Source organism: Poecilia formosa, unplaced genomic scaffold (assembly GCF_000485575.1).
Source record: "Poecilia formosa unplaced genomic scaffold, Poecilia_formosa-5.1.2 Scaffold21, whole genome shotgun sequence".
Classification (NCBI taxonomy): domain Eukaryota; kingdom Metazoa; phylum Chordata; class Actinopteri; order Cyprinodontiformes; family Poeciliidae; genus Poecilia; species Poecilia formosa.
The window spans coordinates 2,046,703-2,071,691 of record NW_006799960.1 but is presented as its reverse complement, the minus strand read 5'-3'; the positions used below and the strand labels follow the sequence as shown (position 1 = coordinate 2,071,691).

Here is a 24,989-nt window from a genome sequence, read left to right as displayed (position 1 = left end):
TTATTGCTGTCCTATTTTGCTGCAACTGTTCCTGCCGTTTATAATAAAATGGATTATCCCAGTAAACAGGCAGTGAGCATTAGTGACATCTAGTGGTGAAATAGTGGAACACCATCAAATTAAAGCTCTCCTTGGAAGAGGATCTTACATCAGGCCCACATTTTTTAGGTGTTTTGCAGACATTAAGAAATTAAATATTATATAAAGTTGACTTAAAGTGAAAAACAACAAAAAACTTTTTTTTTTTTTAATTTTCATCTCAATCCAAACTAGTGAAAAACAACAAACATGAAGTGGATCCACCCAGAAGTTTCACAATAACCTTAAGGCACGAAGTATTTTGGCCTTCAATATTTATGCAGTTGCAGTTTAGGTACTATAGTTATTAGTTTTCACTGGGATGAAGACAAAAAAATCATGGACAATATTACAATAATTATCAAATCTTCAAGTTAAAAAAACATAACATCCAATGAACACATCAAAACCAAAGTACCGTATAAGAATAAAGAGCAAAAGGTTTGATCTCATCAGAATGATGCTGTGATGTATTTTGATTTTTTTTTTTTTTTTTACAATGTTGACTTAGTTGATTTAGATCTCCAGCCAGTCATTTATTTATTTATTCAGCGGTTATTCATGCGCGGCTCTCCTAATGTCGCCCCCAGCATGTAGGGACTGAGATCTGGACTTTGAGCGATTGCGACACCTTGATAATTTTTTTCTGTTTTTTTTTTTTTTACCCGTTCTGCTGCAGATTTGCTGCCATTGGTTTTGAGTTCATTGTCCTTTTACGTGATCCGATTTTATCCAAATGCTACCTGTCAGCCCTGGACATTTGGGTTACGGAGGAATTAGTTAATCACAGCCTCAGTTACTGCAAGGATTCTACTGTTTGTGGGAACAAAACAAATCCCTGTATCACTGTGTTTGACAGATTTAACGAGCTCTTGGGGCTGGTTTGGTGTGTTAGTCTTTCCCTAAATATAGCTAACAATCCTAACAATTTTATTCTTTACATTTTTATCAGTTGTAACTTTGCAAACCTATTTTTTGTTGTTGTTGTTATGCTTTGTATGCAAAATCTTCCTAGTTACACCTAATTCCAGTAAATGCATGTTTCAAAAACATTTTTATGTTCTGGTCATTTTCTAAGCATGTGTTGTGTTTTTTTTTTCCTACCCTTTTCTAAAGATAACTTGAGATCTAATCTGTTTGAATATTTAAAACAGGTACTCTGACTTTTTATAAATAGTGAGTATATTGTCAGTGTTATAATAAAACACCGCAGCGCATATTGTATATAAGCCAGTGGTGAGACTGTATAAGTAAACGTTAATTATTCATCATGATGATATATGCAAGTATGTTGGAAAAGTATTCAATATCTTTTATGTCTATCTAGCTGCTTGGTACGAGCACATAAAAACAGTCAGAAGGTAAATAGAGAAAAATGTGGTTTTCTCTCTATGACCATGATAGAAATGTTAAAATGTGAAACGAGAAATACTGGAGGAAAATTGAACGGTATTAAACTTTGTCTTCTGATTTAAAGTAACCAAATGGAAATAGGATGCGATACAAATTGATTTATTACATAAATGTAACTATAAGTGTGTTTTTAGAATTTTAGGACAGTTTATCTCTTCATAATTCATGAAAACACCTAGAAAAATCATCTGATACAGAGTTGTAGAAGTGCCTGGGTATAAAAGTGTTTGTTTACGGGTATGAAGGGACAAAATTGCCAGGTTTGGCTATAAAATGGAGGCGCGAATTTTCAAGAGGGCAGAGTGACCAGGGGTTACAAAGAGCAAAGCGAGAGTTGGTCTAACAAATCTTGGCCACAGACAAAAGACGCAGCATTTACACTAATCCTTTGCGTCCTGTGAGCAAAACGCTGTGCTGAAGTCAGTCACTGTTCACCATCATTTTCTCATTGACTTAAAATACTACAGTTTTGCAATAATTACACCAAAATAAATAAATCACAATATGATCCATCTGCTTTAATTTAAAACAAGACTTTACTCAGTCAGCAGGCCAGCAGTATTCAGCAACAGCTGGGGGAGGGTCAGTTCTGCAGCTTGGAGAAAATTCCAGTTGGGATGATAGGAAGAGTATTATGGAAAAATGTAGCATTTGTGAAATCGCAACTTGATGTTAGTTGAGGCTTAATTCAGTCTAAAATATTACAAAATGTGTGTTCAATATGGTCAATTTATATTGATTTTGTGTAGGGCACCTCCATAAAAGACTGCATGTTGCTTTGTTTTCACTAAATAACTTCCAAGGAGCTTAATGGGGGGGAAAAAAGTGGCATATTTGAATTTCCTTTGGACATCATCTTAACAAAAGTCATTTATTTTCTTCATCCATATTACTTGTAATGTTACATTTATTGAATAAAGCTAAAACACACTTTCAAACATAAGTAATAATATCCCCAAAACATAAACACATGTATACATGTATAACTGCACAAGAGGAACCAACATTAGTACACACACCGCTGAACACCCTGCTCTGAATGTGATTACATAGAGTGCCTTGCTTTTCCAGGTGAATCCGTCGCCAAGCCAACAGCAGCACTGAGGATACTAGAAATCCCCAAGAAGCCCGAATGACTCAGGAGCAGCAATGAGAATGTTCTAGACTGAAAGACAGCTTCGACTTTTTTATCAGGCTGTGGAGCTGAAGTGGGAAATGAAAGCGATACACGATGGGCCAGTTATATGGAACCACTTCCATGGCTCTGTCGGAGTGTTATTGCTTCTCGCAGTTAGCACAGTAAGCGCGTACTCGTCAGCTGACACTTGTTCAGCTACATAGTTGGTCCGAATAACAGGCTAACTTAGCTCCCCGGCTAGCAATTGACTGGCTAGCCGGTTAGCAATTTTCAAATCTTAGCGCGGTCGTTTCGTAGAGTGGGATATTTACAACGAAATGGTTGCCGACTAAATGGCAACCTAACCAATAGTATTTCGATTTCACACAGCCGCTTTCATTCCCAGCAGCCCCAGTTAGCCGGTAAGAGTGGTGATACATGCTAATGGTTTAGCTTCCTAGCTGAAGTTGTGGGCATGACGTTAGAGCGCAACGATGAACAACATCCGACCAACCTGAGTGACAGAAGCGTCTTCTGCGATGGCGATCTCTTCCTTGTCCTTGGGTGTTTTCACTGTGACCTTGATAATTGTCCCCTCGGAGGCTTCGGGTTTATTATTATTGTTGTTACCAAGATCTGCGGCGCCTTGCTCAGCCATCTTTACTCCGCCGATGGAACAGCTCGGATCTAACTTTCACTTCCGGTTCAAATCAGGTCTCGTGTTTTTTTTTTCCTTTCTGTTTTTTTCACCCACCCAGTCGGTCCAAGTAGTTCCGGTATGAGTTCATCGGTTAAAAGTTCACAAAATAATAATAATTAAAAAAATAATAATAGAGGGATTTATTCTAATATTAAAATGTAAGGAAACTGACCAAATTTAAACCACTGATCTGAACTATTGCTTTTCAATGAATGCAGTTAATAAATACGGTGCCTCTGAAGTGCTAATCACATCGACAACTTACTAAACACTACTACAATTTTTGAAGACAACAAAAAATTAAAACCAACTAGTTATACCTGTATTAAAGATGCAGTAATCAATCGGCCAAGAAATTGTATACACAAATTTCCTTGAATTTAAAATATTTAATTTATTTGTAAATTGCATCACAACTGAAAACTTTCCCCCTTTTTGGTTTGACAAGGAAAATCAACATTTCAGATGTTGAACCACTACACAGTTTTTCCCCCCAGATTTTACTTCACTTCAAAGCTAACATGTTGTCTGTTTAGATAGAAATAATTATATTTTTAGATGAACCAATACTGAAAGCTATTTAAAAACCCACAAATCATCATATGAATAAAATAGAAATAAGCTTTTTTAAGTTTCCAAAGTGAGTATTAAAAAAAACAGTCAACATGATCCAATTCATACTCAGCTGTGGGTTAAACTTGAAGTTTTTTAATTGCTTCACTTTAATTCTAAGAAGAAATGAAGCAGACATGTAGCCTTTCGTTCTGAGAATATCTTTGTTCATCGACACCTTTCAAACTATCGCCCTCGCAAGAGTTTCCACAACGGTTCAATGTACTCAGTTGACTTTAGTTGGCTTATTGAATCGTGTGGTCTGCGATCCCTCAGCTCAGTTGCTAAGTGTGTAATCTCCAGTCTTTCTGTTGTGAAACAAAAAACATTACTGAAATCCATCTGTTAGTATATGAGGTCATATACTACATATACTTCATGTCTGTGAAGAGTCTGAAAGTCTCGAACTGTTTAACACTGATGCCAGCACATTTGCTGCGTGTCTATGCCTCACGCCAAACAAAACCCATTTTGGAGAGTTGGTCCTTTAGCTCTAATTTAGGGTTAAATCAACACTAACACTATATGAGATTGATAGTACCACACTGGCTAATTAGAAGTAGAACTCTTTAAATATAAACATTAATTCAAAAATAGGTGAAATTTGTGTTATTGAAAAACTCTTCTAACCAAAGATGAAATAGCACCTTGCAGTTCATTTCTCTTCACTTCACCAAGGAGGCCGTCCATGAGGTGTCCCAAAGGCATCTGGTATGGATGTTATATTCCATGCACAAGATTTATGAAACCTGTACATAGTTTATCCAGTCTATCCAAATTCAAAGCCTCAAGTAGAATTCATTCAGTTAGGGTTATTGTTTTTTGTCTTGCTGTTTTGATTTGTCCAGGATTTCTGTTTTTTTTATGTCCTGCAATTAGTTTATTTGTGCAATAGTCAAAATAGTGTAGTTCTTAGTGTCTTGCTTTTACAAAGTCAGATTTTCTTTCAGTCTTTCATTATAACTATTTTATCAGGCTTTATTAAGGGTGGTCTCCTTCCTGGATGGAGCCGCTAATGGAGGGATTACTGATATTCACTTTGTGTACTCTGCACTTTTTTTTATTCCAAATAAAATGTACTCATAGTCTGAGAATTTATGCTTGCCTTTTTTATGAAAAGAACCATTGACAGAACTGTTGATGTCATTAATATGCTGTATGGTATTGGTATTTGATTACATATGTAGAGTTCTGCTGTTTTTTTTTTTTAGACATTGATGGAGCAATTGCTACTCTTGACTCTCTGCATTTTTCTCTCACTCATAAACATTACTCACAACTTGAACTTAGCAAAGGGAGCCACTGACATGCAAACACCACTATAAATGTTGTGTCCTCTGTCTGTTTTTCGTTTTCATTGAAAGTATTCCTAGATCAATGTTGCTTTGCTTACTTGTCTGTATTTCCTGGAAATAGCTCTTACCGTTCCAGGCACTATTCTGTTTTCTTTCTTTGGTTATTACAAATTTTCTGATCCACCAAAACAACTCTTTCTTCAAGACTTATATGTTTAGTTGTTCCTATCGCTAATGCTTGAATGAATTGTGTATGCTCCTTCTTATCCTTCTTTTTAATAAAAAATAATAATAAGTAAAATGCTTGTGTTGTGCAATTATCTGTCATGTACTGAGTCTTATCAAATATATCTCTTCAAGGAATTAGGATTTTGATTCTTTGTTTGCTGTTCATGTCAACAAAAAAAGACAAGCACCTTCTAGTAAAGACTTGACATGTTTGCATTGTGTAGACAGACTTAAAAGCATTTAATATCAACAATAAAGCAAGGCAGTTGAAAATTAATTTCTTTTTCATATGTCATATAGGTAGATGAAAGTATTTCTTACAGTAGCGTGCAGAAGCTGCTGCGCATTTGAAACATTTTTGTTTTTATGTTTTATCAGATTTTAAACCCTGCTGTGTTGTCCCCATGCTGTGGAGCATTCACCCTTTATGTGAAGCCCCATTGAGGCAGTGCTGAAAGAAAAGTGTTTGTTTCAGCAAGTTGCATTGACACAGTAGGTCCTGCATACCTATGCACATCCCCAGTTCTAGAGTACACCATTTACAAACAAACAAATGTGCCCCTCTCTAAAAAAAAAAAAGGTAAGGACCTCTGCGTTACCCCTTCTCCAAGGCCCCATTAACCCTATTGGGGATACACCAACATGTACAAATCACATGCACTGTAGGGTCCTCATTCAAATGCAGCCCCCACTGGGAGACTGAGGGCAGTAAAGGATTTTGCCTCCATCAACAAAAAAAGAAAAGAGGGCGACCTTTTGCCTGTATATTGTCTGTGAAACTCTCTCTCTCTCTCTCCTGGTAGCCCCCTCCCAAAGAGAGCAACGACCCACTCTGTTTTTCATTCTTTACCTCTGCAAGGTGGGAAGTAGGGAGCGTACGTTTCCAGAATCAAGGTAAGACAGTGTATCTGAGTGGGTTTCCCTACCTGTGTGTGATTGGACATGCAGGCCCGCAGAATCAGATTTAACCTCATTGTACTCATGAGCAAATGGCCGTGAGGGTTTGGACGAGGAACAAGCTGCAGCATCAGAACAGTAGCTTTTTATTAGGTTTGTTTTAGCAATGTCTCCAGTAAAGCAGAGGTAAACGTCTTTTCTGGAAATCTTATGTGCACTGATGATGTTTTCTCACAGATTCTAGAGGAGATGCAGCGTTGAGTGTAATTATTAGAGGTTGATATGCAGGAAAAATACCAACCCTTCCTCAAATATCTATACATATTTCTCATGTCTTGTTCTACAGCTCAGATCTTTTTTTGAAAACTGCTCCTCTGCTGTCTTATCCTAAGAAGGGTTATTTGCTTTATTTGTCCCTTTCTCCAGCCTTTCCATCTTGGATAATAAGTTGTTCAAATGTATTAAATTTCAAGTTGGTGTCTACGATGTGTTTGTTATTGCACAGTTCCTCTGCAGCGGCCCCGTTGTCTCAGCTCAAGATGTACAGCTTCATGGGTGGGGGCCTGTTCTGTGCCATCGTGGGCAACATCCTGCTGGTGGTCTCCACCGCCACGGACTACTGGATGCAGTATCGTCTGTCTGGAAACTATGCCCACCAGGGTCTCTGGCGGTACTGCATGTCCAACAAGTGCTACATGCAGACCGACAGCATAGGTAAGATCATTTCCAGGTTCGAAATTTTAACACTTTAAGGCATGAATTGTGAGATTTTTATTTTCTGAGTGTTTTCAGTCATCTTCAACACGAAGAATATGTTTGGTGAATCCTTATTTTAATGTACTTTTCAAACTTTTTTTGTGCGTCTTCTCAGCGTAATAACATTCATCTAGGTTCTGAAGTTTGCGACAAACACATTGGTAATACATAGGCACATTTGAAACAATTCAAAGAAAAAGCAAATAATCTTCATATTTAAAACAAATAACCAGGCATATATAAGAGTTTAAAAATTTGCACCAAGAAGTATATTGGGTGATTTGTTTTTTTTTTAGGGGCATTTATTGGTCAGTAAATCAAATAAAGAGAAAACCTGCAGCAACAGGAACAAGAGTGTGATTCGAACTCAGGACAACTGGGTCGAGGATTACCGCCTCCACACACGGCGTGCCTGTTCTTCTAACTGAGCCACCCAGTGCCCCTAGTACATTTTTGTTTTTGGTGTAAAGTCATGTTAAGTAATAAAAACTGCATTTGTTGATTCTTTTCTGTTATGGAAACAATGGGGACTGATCAAAACTGCTAACACAGTGGCTCAGTTCAGCAGAGAAATGATGGGCCAATAAGATCATATTGGTTGGTTAGATGACATAATGAGTTCCTCTTCCAATTAGACGATTATTGACTCATTATATCTGGTCAATTAAAGTTTTTCACACACTTTCCCGGCCACTTGTGTCCTTTCCAACCCAGTGCATATGTGTCTAAGTGTGTGCATTAGCAGTGTGTGTGTGTTTTTGTGCTTCTCACCTTGCTGTTGCGATCCAGTTGCAATATGGCAGACAAGAGGGCCTTGTTGTGGGTAGTGAGGGGAACTGAAAGAGTCAATGCAATATCCCTTAAGGTTTTTGAACTTCCTAAGGCACATGGTGCCACAGGATCAAAAACAGAACCACCAGACTGTCTCACGTTGTTAAACTGCTGACCTGTTGTCATGATTATGCACTTTATGTTATTGCACTTACTGTAAATGTTTTATTATTATTATTTCCCTTAGTTTCTGTTTTGAGAAACACAAAGAGGAATGCTGACTTGTTTTTGTGTGCTAATGGTTGCACAATGGAATACCAATAAATGCATTAAATCGATTGGTGGCAATGATGAAATAAGATTTCTACCTGTTCCTTCCAGCTTATTGGAATGCCACCAGGGCCTTCATGATCCTGTCAGGAATGTCGTGCTTCGCAGGCATCATCGCCGGCATCATGTCCTTCTCACACTTCTCCTCCTTCGAAAGGTTCAACCGCTCCTTTGCTGCAGGAATCATGTTTTTTATCTCCAGTGGGTTTCCATCATTTGCCTTTAGAGCAAAAGACACAGTCAGTGGTTTTTATTTTAATGTAAATGGACCATAGAGTATGACTGACAAGAACTTTCTGATTCTCAGCTTTCTTTGTACTGCTGGCTATGGCGATCTACACTGGCGTGACGGTGAACTTCCTGGGAAAGCGCTTCGGCGACTGGCGTTTCTCCTGGTCCTACATCTTGGGCTGGGTGGCCATGCTCATGACCTTCTTTGCAGGTGTGAAATGATAAAATGCGACTCCATCTAAAAGCCTAATTCTCAGAACAAATCCCATGTCTCGTTCTAAAAGAAAGCAGCCAGGTTGTTGCAAAGTTTAAAGCTGCCACAACCGCTACAAGTGCCATTTCTTGCAGGTATTTTCTACATATGCGCCTACAGAATGTGTGAGTGCCGGAGGGGAACTGGGCCACGCTAGATGTCTCCAGAACACAGAGGACTCTTAGTTTGGATCGACAAGCAGGAAGCATCAGGGGGAGTCACGACTGATCCAATGAAGATGCAACATCTGATGGAGACGCTCTCGCAGGTCTTTGGTGGTCTGCTCGACTTGTTTGTGAAAGGATGCGGGAGCACAGTTTTTATTCTAGGAATGCTCGACATCGACAAACTTAAGGCATTATTCGCCAGCAGATGGCAGCACTAACACAGCTGACCACGCTCTTCCTTTGCTTAACACAGTTGATTTGAATATTGCATTGACTGAGATAATAAACATGTTATAGAAAGAAGATTGTTCATCATTCCTGTATGGTGATATAATGTGAATTTGTTTAATTGGACATGATGTAACAACACAGATAGATTCTCGTCTTATACATGCAAAAAAAAAAAACTTTGAGAGAGCATTCATTCTATAATTTGAATTAAAACTGGCAAATTTCTGAGGGCTGTACATTTGTCTCATGAATTTTTTTCCTTGATAAGCTGACAAAAGTGATAATCAGCTGTATAAAACTGTGAGTTTCATGGGAACTCAGCAGGATGCTCCTTACCATTTTCCTCGACAAACAACAATTGGCACAAAGACTGATGGCAAACAAAAAAAAAAAAAAATGCATCCAAAGGCCGGGGAGCCTGGGCGGAGGGCTCCCGCTACTGATTGTCTAACTCCCCTTTGTCAGTGAATGCAGTTTCCTCCTTTTTCTTGGTATTCGCTCAATCCTCTTCATTAGCGTGGAAGAAAGGAGAACCGCAGCTGATGTAATGAATGCTTTGACTACTTTGTGACGCAGAAACGATGACAGAGATGTAAACAAGTCCGGAGAAAGATTCAGCTTCCATACTTGGTTGAAGAGGCTGCTGGAAAGAGATAAGCTTTCTAATGTTGTCCGGGGTTTTTAACATAGGGCCTTAAATCATCCACAAAGGTCACGACCTAGGAGAGGGGAAACGTCACAATTTATCTTTAGTTATCTCTGCTCAAATCAAAATGAGTGACATTTAATTTAATGCAGAGTTTGTACAAATGTAAGAGTGTCAAACACTCATTCTATGTTTAAAAAAAAAACACGATAAATTCAGGTGTTAGAGACTATTGTCGTGAAAAAGTGGAAAGATTCTGCAACTACAAATATTGAGAGCACTACATTCATACACCAATATCTGACATAGTATTATATATAGTTGGAGAAAAGAATAAAAGAAAACTCAGATTGAAAACATAAACTTTGGCTGATTTTGTTAACCATTTGTTCTGACCTCCTTAAAGTAAAGAAGTAAAAGAATATAATTTGTATGGAAGATAAACGGAGATGTTGGCTGCCTGAGAAGAAACAGGAACTCATTGATTACTAGAAGAAGGATTTTCAACGCTTTGCTAAACTTAGAACAGTGACCAATGCATTACCACATTTTTTCAGATACATTTAACTAATCAGAATCGTCAGCAGCGCCACTGATTGTGGCTCTAGTGATTTTTGTACAATCAATGAACATGGGATTTCCCCCCACCCACATATGAAATCACCTAAATGCAAGATTATTATTCTTTATTGTTTCAGATAATGACTCTGCAATAAAACATAAATATGCTGTATTTTGTATCAACATGTGAAAAGACAAATTTTGATATTTAGGAGGATTTTACACAAATTAAGATTTTTGTCCAGCATCCCAAACATCACATGATATTGTTCATTTCCTGAATAGTTTTAAATCTGTTTGCTTTTCTTCTTACAATGCAACAATAGTATTCATTCTTCGTAATGTAATGAAGACTTCATTCATTACATGAATGTAGACATTTAAAGACTTGGACTACTAAACTGTATAATCCCAGTTTTCTAAAGTTTTTATTTTTTCCTGGTTCTTCTCTGGAGTTTTTGTTTTTGGTGATGGAACGTGTCGTTGACACAGCAGGACTTATGAAAACTGTCCTCAGCCCACACGTCCATCACCCATCCCCTCCTGTTAGTATTCACTACAAAAACATGCACGCAGAGAGATTTTCCCACTGGGTAATCGATATATGTCTTAAAAAATCTGAAATGAATATTTCTTGCAGTCAGATCAGAGCTGGTTTAAGAAAGACATTTATTGAGGAGGTGAACGCTAATCTGGGATTGTTCCAAGTGCACACAGAACAAAAGACAGATGCTGTTAAAGCACTGCACAAGTAAAAGAATATAATTTACACATCTCGCCATAAATAAAGCCAACACACAAATGAGACAGACATGGATTATTTCACTCCAAATGCACGACTTGATGGTGTACGTCCGTTGAAGCTACCAGGGGGGTTTCTACAAGTGATGGGATGCAGCTATGGACAACATTTTGGAGAAAAAAAAAAAGGAAATCAGCAATAACACAAGCATAAGGAAAGGAGAGGAGAATGTTTTCCCTCTCCTGGAAAAAAAAACCTGGAGATTTTATTTTTCTAGTTTTGGTCAAATCATAATTTCTTGGGTTTTTCTACTTTCATACCAGTTTATCTTTTTAAACAACGTTTTTGTTTTTTAAATCATAGTGTGAAGAGCGTAAAAGAAGTTTCTCCAAGTGTAAGACTGAAGCTTCCTCATAGATGTTTTAGCAGCTTTTGATCTGTTTCTGACTTTGCTCTTCTCAACACAAACACACAGATTCAGGAAAAGACACTCAACCGTCCTATTAGCAATCCCTCCATTTTGCGCCGCGTTGCACATTGCTTGTCCATCCAGACGTTTCTCTGTGCTTTTACATTTTTCTGCCCATTCATGCCTGAAGCAAAGACGGAAAGACCTTAAAGATCACAAGACACGATGAGAGAGAAATGTCTTTTGAAGACAAAGCTGAAGCTGGCCCAGGATGTAATCTAAGAAACAAGTTAATAACAAACTGAGCTTTCCTTTTTCAAGTCTGGCGAAGCTGAATAAAGAAGAAATAAAGATAAAGGACATTTAAAAGATTTTAAAAAAAAAGAGAGAAAGGCTGGTGTGACTTTAATCTGCTTTTTGTTGAAGTAGTTCTACATACAGTGAAAAATTCAAACCCCTTGAACCTCGTCACTGTTTTTTTTCTACATTATAACCACAAACCTAAATTCTGTTGGGATTTTGACAGATCAATGCATAATTGTGCGGTGGAAGAAAACTTACATATGGCTTTCAAAATTTAAAAACTGAAATAGTGTACATACATTTCTGTTTCACCCCTCCTTACTCTGACACCCGTTAATAAAATAAAACATGACTAATTAACCGCAGGAGTCGTCTGATGAAATGGAGTCCACCTGAAAGTAATTTAATTTCAGGATAAATCTAAGCCGTTCTGTGAAAACATCAGATGTTTGTTGGTAAACAAACAGCATTATTGAGACGGAGGAACACGGCAGACAGGTCAGGGAGGAGGATGTGGAGAAGTTAAAATATGAGTTACGTTATAAAATGATATTCTCTGAACGTCTTACGGAGCGTCGCTCAATCCTCTGTCCAAAAAAAAAAAAAAAAAAAATGAAAAGGATTTCCTACTATTTCAGCAGTATCATACTGTAGAGATGCTTGTCTTCAGCAGAAGCAGGGAAACTGGAGGAAGCTGGTCAGATTTGAGACTGTGATTGAGGTTCCCCTTCGAGAACAACCATTTTAATACAAAGTCCGAGCTACAAAGGAATTGCTTTAATCAAAACTAATTAATGTGCTACAATGGTCTAGTCAAAGTCCAATACTAAAGTCAATTGAGAATCTGAGCCAAGACTGACTCCAGAAATCCAGATACTCCTTGTCCTTCTACTTCACAATTATGCTCCAGTTTGTGTTGGACTTTCACATAAAAATGTAAAAATATATTGACATGAAAAAATGATAAAAAAAAAAAAAAAGTTTTGTGAATACTTGCTTGGCACTGAATAAAACACAGAACATTTCCAGACGAATACTGCGGCAGAGAGGGAGCGTTAGCAGCAGTTTTGCCATGAGATCCAAATGTTTGTATCGAGAGCACAATAGCATTAAAGGAAAGAAAAAGAAGTGAAATGTGAGGATTTTTTTTTTACACAGTTGGTCTTAAAACACATATATAAAATATAACTTTAATGTACAACTGCAACAAAAAATAACATCTTGAACATAAACTGTAACAGCGTACAGAGAATTAAGACAATGACACTTGTTTCAGAGTTGCCTCTGTCTCATTAAGGCATTTCAGTCTGCAGTCTTTCACTGTGAGGATGGAGAATTGTTGCTTTAATTTGCAAATGAACTGCTGCATTTAGGCTGACATTAGAGCTAAAGCAACCAGGTGTTTTTCACTAATATGGTCATGTCACTTAGAAGCGTTTCGTCTTTCACAAGCATGCAGACATGTTGAACAATTTTAAAACAGGAGATGACCTTAAAACTCCTGTTGTCTTGATTTTTTGTTGTTGTTGTTGTTTTGGAAACTGTGTGCGAAGCCCGAGAAGTGTCCTCTATAATTCAAAGAAAAGGGTAAAACCTTGCCTTTTTGTATGGCGGACAGGTTAAAATCATCGGGTCATCTGTGATATATTATCAGGTTGCATCGCTTAGCGGGGGAGTGTCCTTCTCAGAGGGACTGATGTCTGATAATCTGCCTCTCAGATTTCCACTTCGCCCAGCTCTGCTTGCAGTGTCCGGTTTCTCTGGATTATAGATTTAGAACGAGCAGAGACTGAAGGATAAAAGGAGCAGATTGAACTTCTTCATCTGTCATCGTCTCTGATATGAGCTTGGTCCAGCCGATGCCAGGATGTTTCTGGATGTGTTGTCTTTGGAGCGGAGATACCTGAGGTGTGAGACTGCAAGGCAAAATCAAGAGGCTTCAAATCATTTTTTGTTTGTTTGTTTGTTTTTGGTGACATTAATCTTGAGCTACAGAGAAAGTTGAACAGTTTGTTCTAATGAAGAGATGAATTAACAGTGTTTGCATAGACCCCCCCCACTGTAAAGCAAGGTTTTAGCTTAGTGGCCGTCCCAGACAGTTTGTTTGTTAACGGGACACAGTGACGTTCTTCGCTGCAGAGCAAAAAAAGCAAAGATCACAGTGGGGGGGGGGCGGGGTTCAGAATCATAAAAGTCTTCTTTTAAATGTGTCTGCGGCGATGGTGGTGATGCTGCATGTCCTCCATCGTGATTCTGCCCCAGACGCCGATCACAAAAGCTTCGATCTCGCACTCGTTTTCTCCCCGAGCGATGCGGAAGTAGCCGTTCTCGCCCCAGTTCTTCCCCCAGGAGTTGGCAGCAATCTGAGAATGAAATCCATCATTCAGCAACTCCATAAACAATTTAAATCAATTATTATTTCTTTTTTATATATATTTTTTTTTACTTTAAGGGAGGGACACTTTCAGCTCAGAAACATGAAAAGCAAAGTCTCTGTGTTTTGGAGAAAAAAAAAAAAAGCAACATACCCAGTATTTTCTTGGTGTCTCGTTATAGTCTCTGTCTTCTCCCCACCTGTGCACAAAGCAAAGCAAACGGTTTTAAGGTATTTTACCAGGATTTTAAGGTAGTGCATATGTAGACACCAAATGCTTTTATTTATTTATTTTTTATACAAATGTGAAAACTGTGGTACACATGTGTACTCAAGATCCTTTTACTCTGATGCCCTTAAATAAAACCCAGGAGAATCAATTGCTTTCAGAAGTCATCTGAGTGGTCACTAAGGAAGACCCCAGGCTGTTTGAGGTTCAGTAGGTGTGGATTCATTTATTTGTTGAATTTTCTGTGGAACATAACTCAAAATTTTTTGAAGAAAATAAGACTATTCCAGATTCTTTTGTACAATATATCTAAAGCTGAAACACCTTTGTGAAAGGCTACTTGGACTCTATTGGCTTTTGTTTGCAAAGCAGCCAATTCAGGAGCGCCATTCATTTTCCTTTATTTCATTGTTTCTGCTCTGCGACCCCAAGAGCAGAAATAAGTCTGCAGATGTTAGTTTCTGCTCTAGTGCCGAAATTATTTCCACTGTGCCAACATTCCTTCTGATAAAACCCCTAAACACTGAAATTAAAGAAGCTGTAACAGTCCAACAGCAAAAATTAACATCTAAAAATAATCCATTTTGCATCATTACACTATATCAAAGTAGAAATGTAAAAAAGTTGGAGTTCTGCATTCTATGACATTTAACTGCATGTTTCCAAACATATCTGTTGCAAACATTTCTATACAACATGACAGTCAGGGTAAAGTACATGTTAACTGTATGAACTATTTTTATCTCGTCAACAACATCTTGAAAACTAGCTATTTATAGCTTTGTCGCTCTCTTTTCACACCCAGATGCTTTTCCGATCCAAACAACATGGAATTCCCCGTTTTGATGGGCATTTCCGCCCTTCAGACATGGAAACGGGGGATAGGCTATGAGGAAATGAACACCACCTCGGTCCACCAACATAGGATAAAACATCTCAAAACATACAGGCACAGCATGTGAACCTTATCTTTACTCCTTGCGCCTGCCAACAGATTTGCTCTCCGGAAACCCTGGCATCATGGTCTCCAGCCCGGCTGCCAGCCCCTTCGGTCTCTGCTTAGCATCATCAAAACATTCTCCCAAAGCCAATTCCCATCCTGTTTTTGCACTCCGGGCCTTTCATTTCCCAAAAGACTCCCGGTGTCCAATTGTTATCCCGGTGTTATCTTTTTATAAAGCAAAGGAATGTGGGGAAACAGAGCGGAAGGTCGGACTCTCTGCCAACTAATATGCTTTCCCCAACCCCGGCCGGCCGGTCGGCAGTGCCAGCTGTCCATCGCCGTCTGGGCTTAGCGTTTTCCTAAGTGTGGTCAAACGTCGGCGTGACTAAAAACAGACGCCGCTGTATCAACAACATGCGGCAAGAGGAGTGTGAAGCAGAAAAGGGAATTGAGGTCGGTGTTTGAGAATGAGGAACAAACACACCTGTACTTATATGTGTGTGTCTGGGGGAGATCCCATGTGCATGCCTTCCAGCGTATTTACTGGTAGAGACAGATCCAGACAGAATCAGACCAATACTTGTCTCTTATCAGACCCGCAATAAGCTCCCTCAGTCACCTACGGACAATGATAGACATACCACTGCGCCCGTGCGTACACTCCCCTCATGCCTCCCTTCGTACCCCTTCTCAGGCCGATTGATCCCCCTTCCTCTGTCCCGTGAGGTGAGGATCAGCGTCCCAGACAATGCTCTTTCCACCACGTTGGACCTCAATGCTCTTTTTGCAAACTTTCCCAGGCCCTGGGCTTAAATGACACACAGCCACAGGATTTGGCCTGTGTAAGCACACAAATGCCTGCAGCAGGTTTGGGCTGCAAAACACCGCAAAACACCACAGCCAGCCCTCAACTACCTCATCTCCATACAAACCTGCCAGAGATACATCCACTCAATGAGAGCAGCACTGAGGAACAACGATGTTAACGTTAGCATTTACCACCAAAAACGGAATTGGGTAAAGAGAAAGTTTGCGTCCAGTTTGGCTGGTCCATGTTGTAAACCTATTGCACTTTCATTTTAAATCTGTGAAAAAGCAATTTGTTCACATGTAGATAAACAATAGTATCAATGCTTATTTTGTTGGTCTTTGAGTTTTTTGAAGAATTTTAGAAGGCATCAGGCCAGGACTCAAACCTGCGACGGCCAAGTCGAGGCCTCTGTATACGGGTCGCACCGCCGCGCCCGCATGAAGGATTTTTAACCTCGACATGATACGCCATGGCCTGCACAACCACGTGGAAAACTGCAGACTTGACAGTTGTCCAGCAGACAGTGATTCCCTACCCTACCTCTACAAGTGTCTAGCTCACAGTTGTGTTAGAAAAAGGTACACAAGTCACAGGTACGACGAGAGCTTTGAGAGGATTGTGAAGCAAAGTCCGTTCAAAAGTTTTGAGGAGATTGGACTGAATAAGAGCCACCTCACAAAGACGAGTTAAGCAACAACTGAAACACTAAGTAACCAGATTTTGGATATTTTTTTATTTTAAATCAACAGGAATAAGCAATTAAAATATATTACTCTGTGTTTGATTAATCCATACTTTACTTATGAGAAGTATTTTTTAAATTCAACTTTATTGTGTATCGTTTTTAGGCGATTTTCTAATCAACGATCCAATGATCACATTTTCTAACGTCTGTTTGGATGAGCTGACAAGATTGTGATCCCCAAAACCAACTGAGCAACCTCTTCTAAAAGTAAATCCACCATCACAGCTGTCCGCAGATCAACAGGTGGTGCGTCTTTGAATGCATCGTCTTTTAAATCTAACCTTGCCTACATCAAAGACACGATCTCTTATCCTCGTGAATCTGGCTGTCCCACAAAACCTCACAGGGTGGGATCTAAAGATAAATGAATGCAACGTTTTCAAGAGGAGAATCATTTTGAAGCTCCTGTTATCGTCTCAAAGAGATGACGATGAAAGCAGCAGATAAGTTTCCCATGATTGACCAAACAGGTAGAAAAAAAAAGAAAAAAACAAAAGATGCTTCAATCATCAGGCTTAATCAGCCTGTCTGAAGTTTTTCGTAGTTGTCCCTGTGGGATCAGGTCACACAGTGATAAACAACTATTTCCAAACACATTCTTCAACCCCTGCCGTAGACACTCTGACATTCTGACAGCCAGTTGTTCATTTTTCTTACTTTTACGTCACATTTGGGAGATTTTATCTGTCTAACGACAGACGTGTGTCAAAACCTGCCCGATGAACTCCAGGGAAGATTCTTGTCAAATATTTGTGAGTAGAAGGCTTGTTGATGATATTTCAAAGGTTGAAACCTCTGGCCTCTTATTGTCCTCCGTATGAGTCGTGCAGCAGCATGTCTGGGAGGCGGGGGGAGATTGTCTAAATGATAATGGGTTTATTTTAGTCTGGATTCGAGGAGGTGAAAAAGACGGGAAGCAGGACTGTCTGAGCACAGAGAGCCAGCAGAGGAGAGGAGGCCCGAAAGCAGAAAGGGCGACGGAGGAATAACGAGAGACACGGGGTGGCGGTGGGCAGTTCCAGGTGTGTCAGTCGGCTACCTGCCTGCATATTTGCGGTCACCGTAGTTACAGGATGGGGGGAAGGGTGAACGCTGTCTGGAGCAAACCGAGGAGTGGAGCCAAAGGTGTGTCTCTAAGAGCAGGAGTCTGGGTGGGAAGCTTACTCACGAGAACATTTTTGGCTTTGGGCAAACACACGTGCAAGGGGAGAATTTGAACTCAACGCAAATCAGACAGCTGCTCCATAAAGGAGTAATCCACCTTCCCATAAACACCTTTATGTATGAAAGAAGGGAAAACAGACTCACAATTTAATGAACAATGTAATATTTATCTCCAGACTTTGAGCAGTTTTTGTGTCATTTTTCTACTCATAAATCACACTCAACATTTGAAAAGTCACATCTAAAATTCTGTGTGCTCATGTTCAACCTAAAGAATCTCATAGCCACCAGCAAACCAAAAAACGACCTGTTGTCAACTGGATCTGTATCGCAGGAACTCACCCAAGGATCCTGACCGAGTGTGTGCCGTGTTTGCGGTACTTCGGCGGTTTGGCAAAGCTGACATCAGTGTGTTTGTAGATCCCACTCTTGTAGACAAAGAAGTCCTCATGGACCTCCATAATAGCTGCAAGAACAAACAAACAGGAATAATTAGAGGGCAGATTAAAACACATACTTCCCTGGATCTGTAATAGTGAGGGGATAAAATCTTATCCAAATACGGATTAATTTAAGAGCAACTGGGCCCCAAAGTCAAACATATGCATACACCAGGGAAGGATAATCTGTATTTGTGTGTGTGTTCTTGTGTGTGTCTCTTGTAAAACTACTTTTTCTTATTTTGTCACCACACCAGCTCTTTTTCTGTCACGATTTTAAAGAAAAGTCCAATGCAAACTAGGGCATCGTTATGAAGTGAAAGGAAACATTTTTTTTTTTTTCAATAAAAAAAAAAAATCTGAAAAGCATGCTGTGAATTTATATTCACCCCTCTTATTCACTCAGCTTTCAAACTTAAAGCTGAGTTAGGTTATAAAATAATATCGTAGGTTTTCAGCATCTCAGAGCTCTCTTTAATCCACCGCCTGAAAGTAAAAACATTATGCTAGAACTGCAAAGCCTGGAAGACATCCAACTAAACTGAAAGGTTTTGGGCAAGGAAAGCATCAATATGAGAAGAAGTCGAGAGGCCCACAGTAGTGTTTTCATGTGCAAAGATGATGGAGACATGCAGACTTGCAGTTAAAAGTCATGTTCTACTGTTTCTCCCACCTAGCAAGTTTCCACTGTTTGATTAAATACAATGTGTAACGTAACAGAATACGTAAGAGTTCAAGAGGTTTGATTTGTGCACAAGGCACGGTGAGTTGTAGTGAGTGCCTTACTCCTGCAATGACTCATAAACAAAGTTGATAAATGTAACACCAAAGCTCATGCACACATGCCCTGTTAGCTTTGTGACAAGGAGCAACTTTAATGTCAAAAGGGAAACTTGATATGAGGCCAAGAAGTCCTCCTGCCTGTTCTTCTGAACAATAACAATGTGCTCAAAGCTAGCAGAGGTTTAGAAAAGATACACACACACACACACACACACACGCACACGCACACGCACGTACGCAAGCACACGCACTTTGCACACGCACTTTGCAGACACACAGACATGTGACTTTTCTATTTTAAAGTACTTGACAGGCCCAGATGAGCATCAGACAGAGACAGGAAAATCAGGTCAACCACTTTGGTATAAAAGTAAATTATTTGACTCGGTTACTGGGGTCAGAGTTGAAAGCCTGGACAAAAGTCACAAGGGTCAGAGGGTCAAACATGGCATTACAGGGTAAGATTGTCTAGATAAAGATTTAGGATGCCAAAATATATTTATGACCATAATGAGTGAAAGAATTCAGGTTTATGTTAGGCTAAATGTCTTACCTTGCACAGGACCATTATCCATGATCTCCTTCATAATCTCCTTTTCCTAAAAGACGAGATAAAACAAAACAATTTACAGCCGAGGGAGAACGAGACAGGCCGATCTGGGTCTGAGAAACAGAGAGGATGAAATCAAATCCCCCTGGAATAAAAACTCAGATAAGAAATTGAGTTATCAGCGCCTGCTGCTCTTAATGCTTTCCATATTGACTCCAGAGGCAGTCAGAGGGCAGAAACAAGGGACTATAATGATTTGGAAAATCATTATCTGTCATTCAGCAGACTGATGCTGGCAGATAAAACCCAAACCTGGCTGCAGGTCAGTGGAGATGAAACATTGCATCTTTTATAGTCAGAATCAAGAAGGCACGCTACCGTTTTACTGTAATTATTTCGAGTAACTCCACTGCTTTAATGACATGCTCTTATGTCCACTCATTGATATTCTGATTTGCTAAACTCCTAGAGGCTGTAAAGGAAATGGCACTCAGAACATAAAAAAAGAAAACACATCAATTTAATTTCCGGTAAATTTTATACATACATTTCTAAAGTGGAGTCTGTAAGCCGGCGTAATACTATCAGTGATTTGTTTGTCCAAATATTTCAAATTAAGGCATGCTAAATTGTAACAATTAGTATAAAAAATGTCATAAAGCTCGTGCAGATAAATTAAATACAGCATTCTGCATGTTTATCATCTGCATAATAAAGACAAAATAGCAATATATCTGGAATAATAGTAGTAGTAGTTTGTTCCTATAACTGTGAATATTAAACAAATATTATATCCATATTAGTAAGGGGGTACTTACAACAAGTTAAAGATGCAAACCCCCGTTTGTTTACAGATAATCCAAAGAAAACTTCTCTCTCTCTCTCTCTCTAAAATCAGGGCTACCAATAAACATAGGGAACACTGTAGATCTGTTACTCAGCATAATACTGCAAGACACTCACTAGTAAATCAAAACTAAACAATAAATCAAGTGGGTTGTGTCTACTGCATGATGAAGTTTGTCAAATCCGTGCATAGTTTACATGGAAAATTAAATGTGGAGAATCTAATGATTTTCATCTCATTTTACGTGAGGCGCTGTGGGCGTGAGAAGGCATGTTTGTCGGTGTTTATGCATGCACACATGCTTCCTGTGAGTTGTTGTTGATCTGTTTATGACAGTTTTTTTGGTGGTTGTGCAATTCTTACGTTGGATGAGAGCCTGTAGGGCGGTGTGGACTGGTAGATGTCGTTGTGGTAGTTCTGTGTGTTGGGGCAACGCTGTGTGGCTTGCCTCTTGCCCCGCCCCACTGAGCGACTCTGCATCATGCAACGCCCCACTTCTGCTGGGGTTTGTTGCGGAGGTTGGTATGGGTAACAGTCATCTGTCACAACTCTTTAATAAAATCAAAAAAAGAAGATAATTTCAGCCTTTTGTACACGTAAGAGTGCGTTTGTTTTCTGCGCGGCACGCGAGGTTCTCACCCGCGACGCCGGAGGTACCACCAGGCCCCGTCTACCCGGCCTCCTGCGCAGCCTCCTTGGTTGCGTGTGTCACAGGAGATAAGATTTTGGGGCGACAGCTGAGGAGTCATGTGACCCATGGACTGAATGGAGATTCGGTCGGATGCCACAGCTGGTGAAAGGACGCAAAGACTAAACATCGTGCCTGTTCACGCTTGTGCTTCTTTGCTCACAATAACATTGAATATATTCGTCTTCCGTTCAGAGGGAGTTCTCCTCAAAACCCACCTGCAGTTGAAAAAGCCCATGAGGCGGCACAGTTGCCCTGATCCAGCGGTTCGTGAATTTTCCCGGGCCACTTCTCCAGTGAGTTGAAGTAGAGCGGTAGACGATCGTTCAGAGGGTCCATGTTCATCTGTAAGAGCAGAATGAAACAGTATTTAACTCACGGGGTTTGTTTGTTTGTTTGGTTGGTTGGTTGGTTGGTTTTGCAATTTAAAGGTTCAAAGGCTGCACTGGCATCAACAGTTATGTAAAATGTTAATATATACCCTGAAAATGAATACATCCGATTAACATTCAGGCTTATGTAACTCCTGGATATGAAGAAGAATGTGCAAAGAAGTCCAATGAGGTCAGAACAGTTAAATATTTAACAATTGTCCTCTCCATGTAAAAGGAGCAATTAAAATACTTTTGCCTGACAAGTTTGGGTCCCAACAAGATTACATAAGTTTGGTAAGCATCTCCACAGTGGAAGAGGCTTCTGCACAGGCAATTAGGACCATTTAGACCTGGGTCACACAAGAACCTTTGATCCCCGTTGAACCGTACGGTTACATCAGTGTAAATCCGAATGCACTTTTCAGGCATGCATTCATTCGCAGATAACTCTCAGACAGCAGACTCGAGGCTGGACACTCGCCCAGTCCGCCAGCGAGGTGTGATAACGGAGCAGACGCTTCTGTCTAACGAACTTCCCTCTGTCTCATAAGGACTTTGGCTACCTGTGCCACATTCCACTGATTAATGACGGCGTTATTCAGAGCAAAGAGACAGCTGCTTGATATATAACTAAGGAATGTGCTGCTGTTTTGAGATTTACAGGGTCAAAGTCCAAAATGCAGCCGTCCTGACAAAAGAGACAAATTGTGCAAGAATATGTTGGCAGGTATGTTTTTGTTTGGGGTTCTCAACTACAGTAAGTCATGTAATCACAGCATCCCAGACCGTACAATTTCGGGGGAGGTGCGAACGGGCTGTGATGCTGGTAGGGACACAGGTAAGGACATGCCGATGGCAGAAGAAGGAGTCTGTTTGGGTGGGGATGGAAAGCGTGAAGTAAACGGGGACTTGCTCTTTATCCTGCCTCCCTCTTCTTAGTTGTTGCTCAATGTTTTGTTTCCGTCTTATGTAATCTGTCTGGGCAGAATGTAAACAAAGATGGAGCCAATGAGAGGAGGGCCTCTATCGCATACCAACAAAACCCCCTCATTAAGTGAAAAATGTTTTGATCGGGGCTCACTGGCGAGGAAGCATGTGGGAGCCTGTAAAGAAGTAAAAGACACAACCGAGTGGCGCATTCCCACCTGCTGCTTGAGCATGCAGCCTCCGGCAATCACGGAAAGTGTTGTCCTCTTTAAATGTACCCAACATGTTTTAGATGCTTTTTAGTATCAAGTTCTGTTTCTATTTTTATTTTTTCATCTATTTCAGTGTAGATGGAAATATTAATGTGTTCTGTGAAGGTCTTGAATTATTAGATTAAAACAAAATTTGTTACGTGGTTGTTGGCAGTATCATACTATGGGATGTGTGCTGATGGGGAAATGAATAGAACAACATGCAGGACAGAAAATAAACCTGTTAGGAGACGCAGAAGTACAAACAGCAGAAGAAGTTGATATTGTCAAAGTTCAACTTCCAGCAGGAAAACAACCCAAGTCAGACAATCAGAGCTACAAAGTTATATATATATAGATATATATCAAGTTATATCTATGAGTCTGAATGGCCAAGAAGGAGTGCAGAACATGAAAATTAATGTTCAAGAATACTTTTCTTCCATCCTGACAGAGCTTGAAGTATTGTAATTGCAAAAATCTTAACCTTTAAGTGTGCAAACAATGTTCATGTTTCTCATAAAAAAATGTTTCCTTTTCTTTTCAGAAAAGAAAATATGTGCTCATTTTTGTCTTGTTCCACTGCATCCATTCATTGCCTATACTGCTCATCTCTGTGGGGCCAAAACGGGGCTGATGCTTATCTCCAGTGGTCAATAGGCAAGAAGAGGGGTACACCAATTAACCTAAAATGTTCTTTGGACTGTGGGAAGCCAGAGGACCCGATTGAGCCCATGCATGCACTGGGATAACATGCAAGAATTTGAACCAGGCAACAGCCTCATACAATCCTGACAAAATATATTGACATCTGTGTTTGTAATATTACAAAATGTGACAAAGTCGAGGCAGCTTAGCCTTCTTCGCAGGCATGAGGATTGGATCTACCTGAATCTCGTTCATGTTCATAATAGTGCTGGAAGGTTTCTTTGTGCCCAGTCTGAATCGGATGCCTTCATCCAAAGTCAAGCCATATAACTGGCTGTAGTTTGCAGCTTTCCATCTGAAAACAGAAAGAATAAGAAAAAAAATTCTCGCAACAAGTGGATCACTCTCTATCTTCAAAAAGCCTCCACACTAAAACGGAAATTAAATGCATTAACTTCATGATTGCGTGTTTGTTTTATACCCGTAGTTTCCTCGGTTGACCGCATTGATGACGTCAGGCTCAATAAGGCAAGCGTTCTGCTCACACTCCCAGCGTCCCGAGGATCCGCATGTGCTGCAAGACACCAAGACAGAAAGCATGGGGGGTAGGGGGGTTAGGGTCATCGAACGCTGACAGCAGCTGCACAAAATCGCTAGTCGCATTTATAAAATCAACAATGAATAAAATCAACTCCAATAAAAACACCCAATCAGAGATGAGTGTGCAGATTCCCAGAGGGATTCCTAGAAGGGGATTAAACTAAAGAGGAAGAAACTTGAAAAATACGGAAAGATTTAGGGAAACGTTCAGATGAAGAAAACCAGTCAGGTTTTACAAGACAGCGAGATAAGACAGCAGGATATGAATAATGACACACACAGACTTTTATTGCTGTGATGCTTTGAAGTAATTTCCTTCCTAATGACTCACTCTGGAGGAGTGTGTCTGCATGTGTTTGTGTTGTCTGACAATTGAGGGAGTGCAGCTCTGAATTACCAACATATTTTGTATTATTTTATTAAAACTAAAACAATTTTTTACGCAACCCGAATTCAAAAATATGTCGTTTTCTTCACCATTTTAACATCAGGACACAAAAAATGCTCCAGCACTGTCCATGAAAAAAATTGTGCGTGACAAAAACTGAATCAGACAGCTGACTCACGCGGATGAGTCAGTGAAAAATACATGGATTTAGTTTGTCTTTTCTTCTTTTACGCATCAGGGTAAGTGACTAAAACTTCCTGAAAATCTCTTAATTTTAACGATAAGCTGTTTTACACATGTTTTTATGTTGCTGTTGACCAAAGAGCTTTAAAAGTTCAACACAGCTGAACTTAACGGCAACGCAACAATGAACGGCTAAGAACTGTCTCATCATCTTGCAGAAAGGCCTCTTTGATCCCACTTGATTTCCTAAAATCATTCGGGGGAATTAAATGAGCAAATTTCCTGGTTATTGTTCAAACCAAAA

General features: G+C 39.7%; 3 protein-coding genes across 6 annotated transcripts in view; 1 reads left to right on the top strand and 2 right to left on the bottom strand.

Annotated features, from left to right (window-relative positions):
• The window catches only part of ubqln4 (ubiquilin 4), a 9,671-nt gene extending 6,355 nt beyond the window's left edge, over positions 1-3,316 (bottom strand). The window contains exon 1 of one of the 2 annotated variants that reach the window (XM_007547676.2): positions 3,123-3,316. In XM_007547676.2, coding sequence (XP_007547738.1) covers positions 3,123-3,266 — 144 coding nt within the window. In that variant the 5' untranslated portion in view covers positions 3,267-3,316. The remainder of the gene's footprint in view (positions 1-3,122) is intronic. The other variant, XM_007547678.2, reaches the window with a different exon arrangement.
• Positions 3,317-6,231: 2,915 nt separating this feature from the next.
• Positions 6,232-9,315, top strand: LOC103135082 (lens fiber membrane intrinsic protein-like). Of its 2 annotated transcripts, none has more exons than XM_016669215.1 (5): positions 6,232-6,337; positions 6,846-7,054; positions 8,249-8,398; positions 8,505-8,639; positions 8,777-9,315. In XM_016669215.1, exons 2-5 carry the CDS (start codon positions 6,880-6,882, stop codon positions 8,836-8,838), a joined length of 522 nt encoding a protein of 173 aa, XP_016524701.1. In that variant the 5' UTR covers positions 6,232-6,337; positions 6,846-6,879; the 3' UTR covers positions 8,839-9,315. The 2 variants fall into 2 exon arrangements, with proteins under 2 accessions (XP_016524701.1, XP_007547737.1); XM_007547675.2 differs by lacking the exon at positions 6,232-6,337 and adding an exon at positions 6,356-6,526.
• A 1,622-nt stretch (positions 9,316-10,937) lies between these two features.
• tinagl1 (tubulointerstitial nephritis antigen-like 1) overlaps positions 10,938-24,989 on the bottom strand; it is a 39,727-nt gene continuing 25,675 nt past the window's right edge. For both annotated transcript variants that reach the window (XM_016669285.1, XM_007547674.2), the window contains exons 4-12: positions 23,996-24,088; positions 23,755-23,869; positions 21,533-21,659; positions 21,266-21,416; positions 20,990-21,176; positions 19,783-19,828; positions 18,349-18,472; positions 14,269-14,314; positions 10,938-14,103 (exon numbers count right to left, since the gene is read on the bottom strand). In XM_016669285.1, the coding sequence (XP_016524771.1) occupies positions 13,942-14,103; positions 14,269-14,314; positions 18,349-18,472; positions 19,783-19,828; positions 20,990-21,176; positions 21,266-21,416; positions 21,533-21,659; positions 23,755-23,869; positions 23,996-24,088 (1,051 nt within the window). In that variant the 3' untranslated portion in view covers positions 10,938-13,941. The remainder of the gene's footprint in view (positions 14,104-14,268; positions 14,315-18,348; positions 18,473-19,782; positions 19,829-20,989; positions 21,177-21,265; positions 21,417-21,532; positions 21,660-23,754; positions 23,870-23,995; positions 24,089-24,989) is intronic.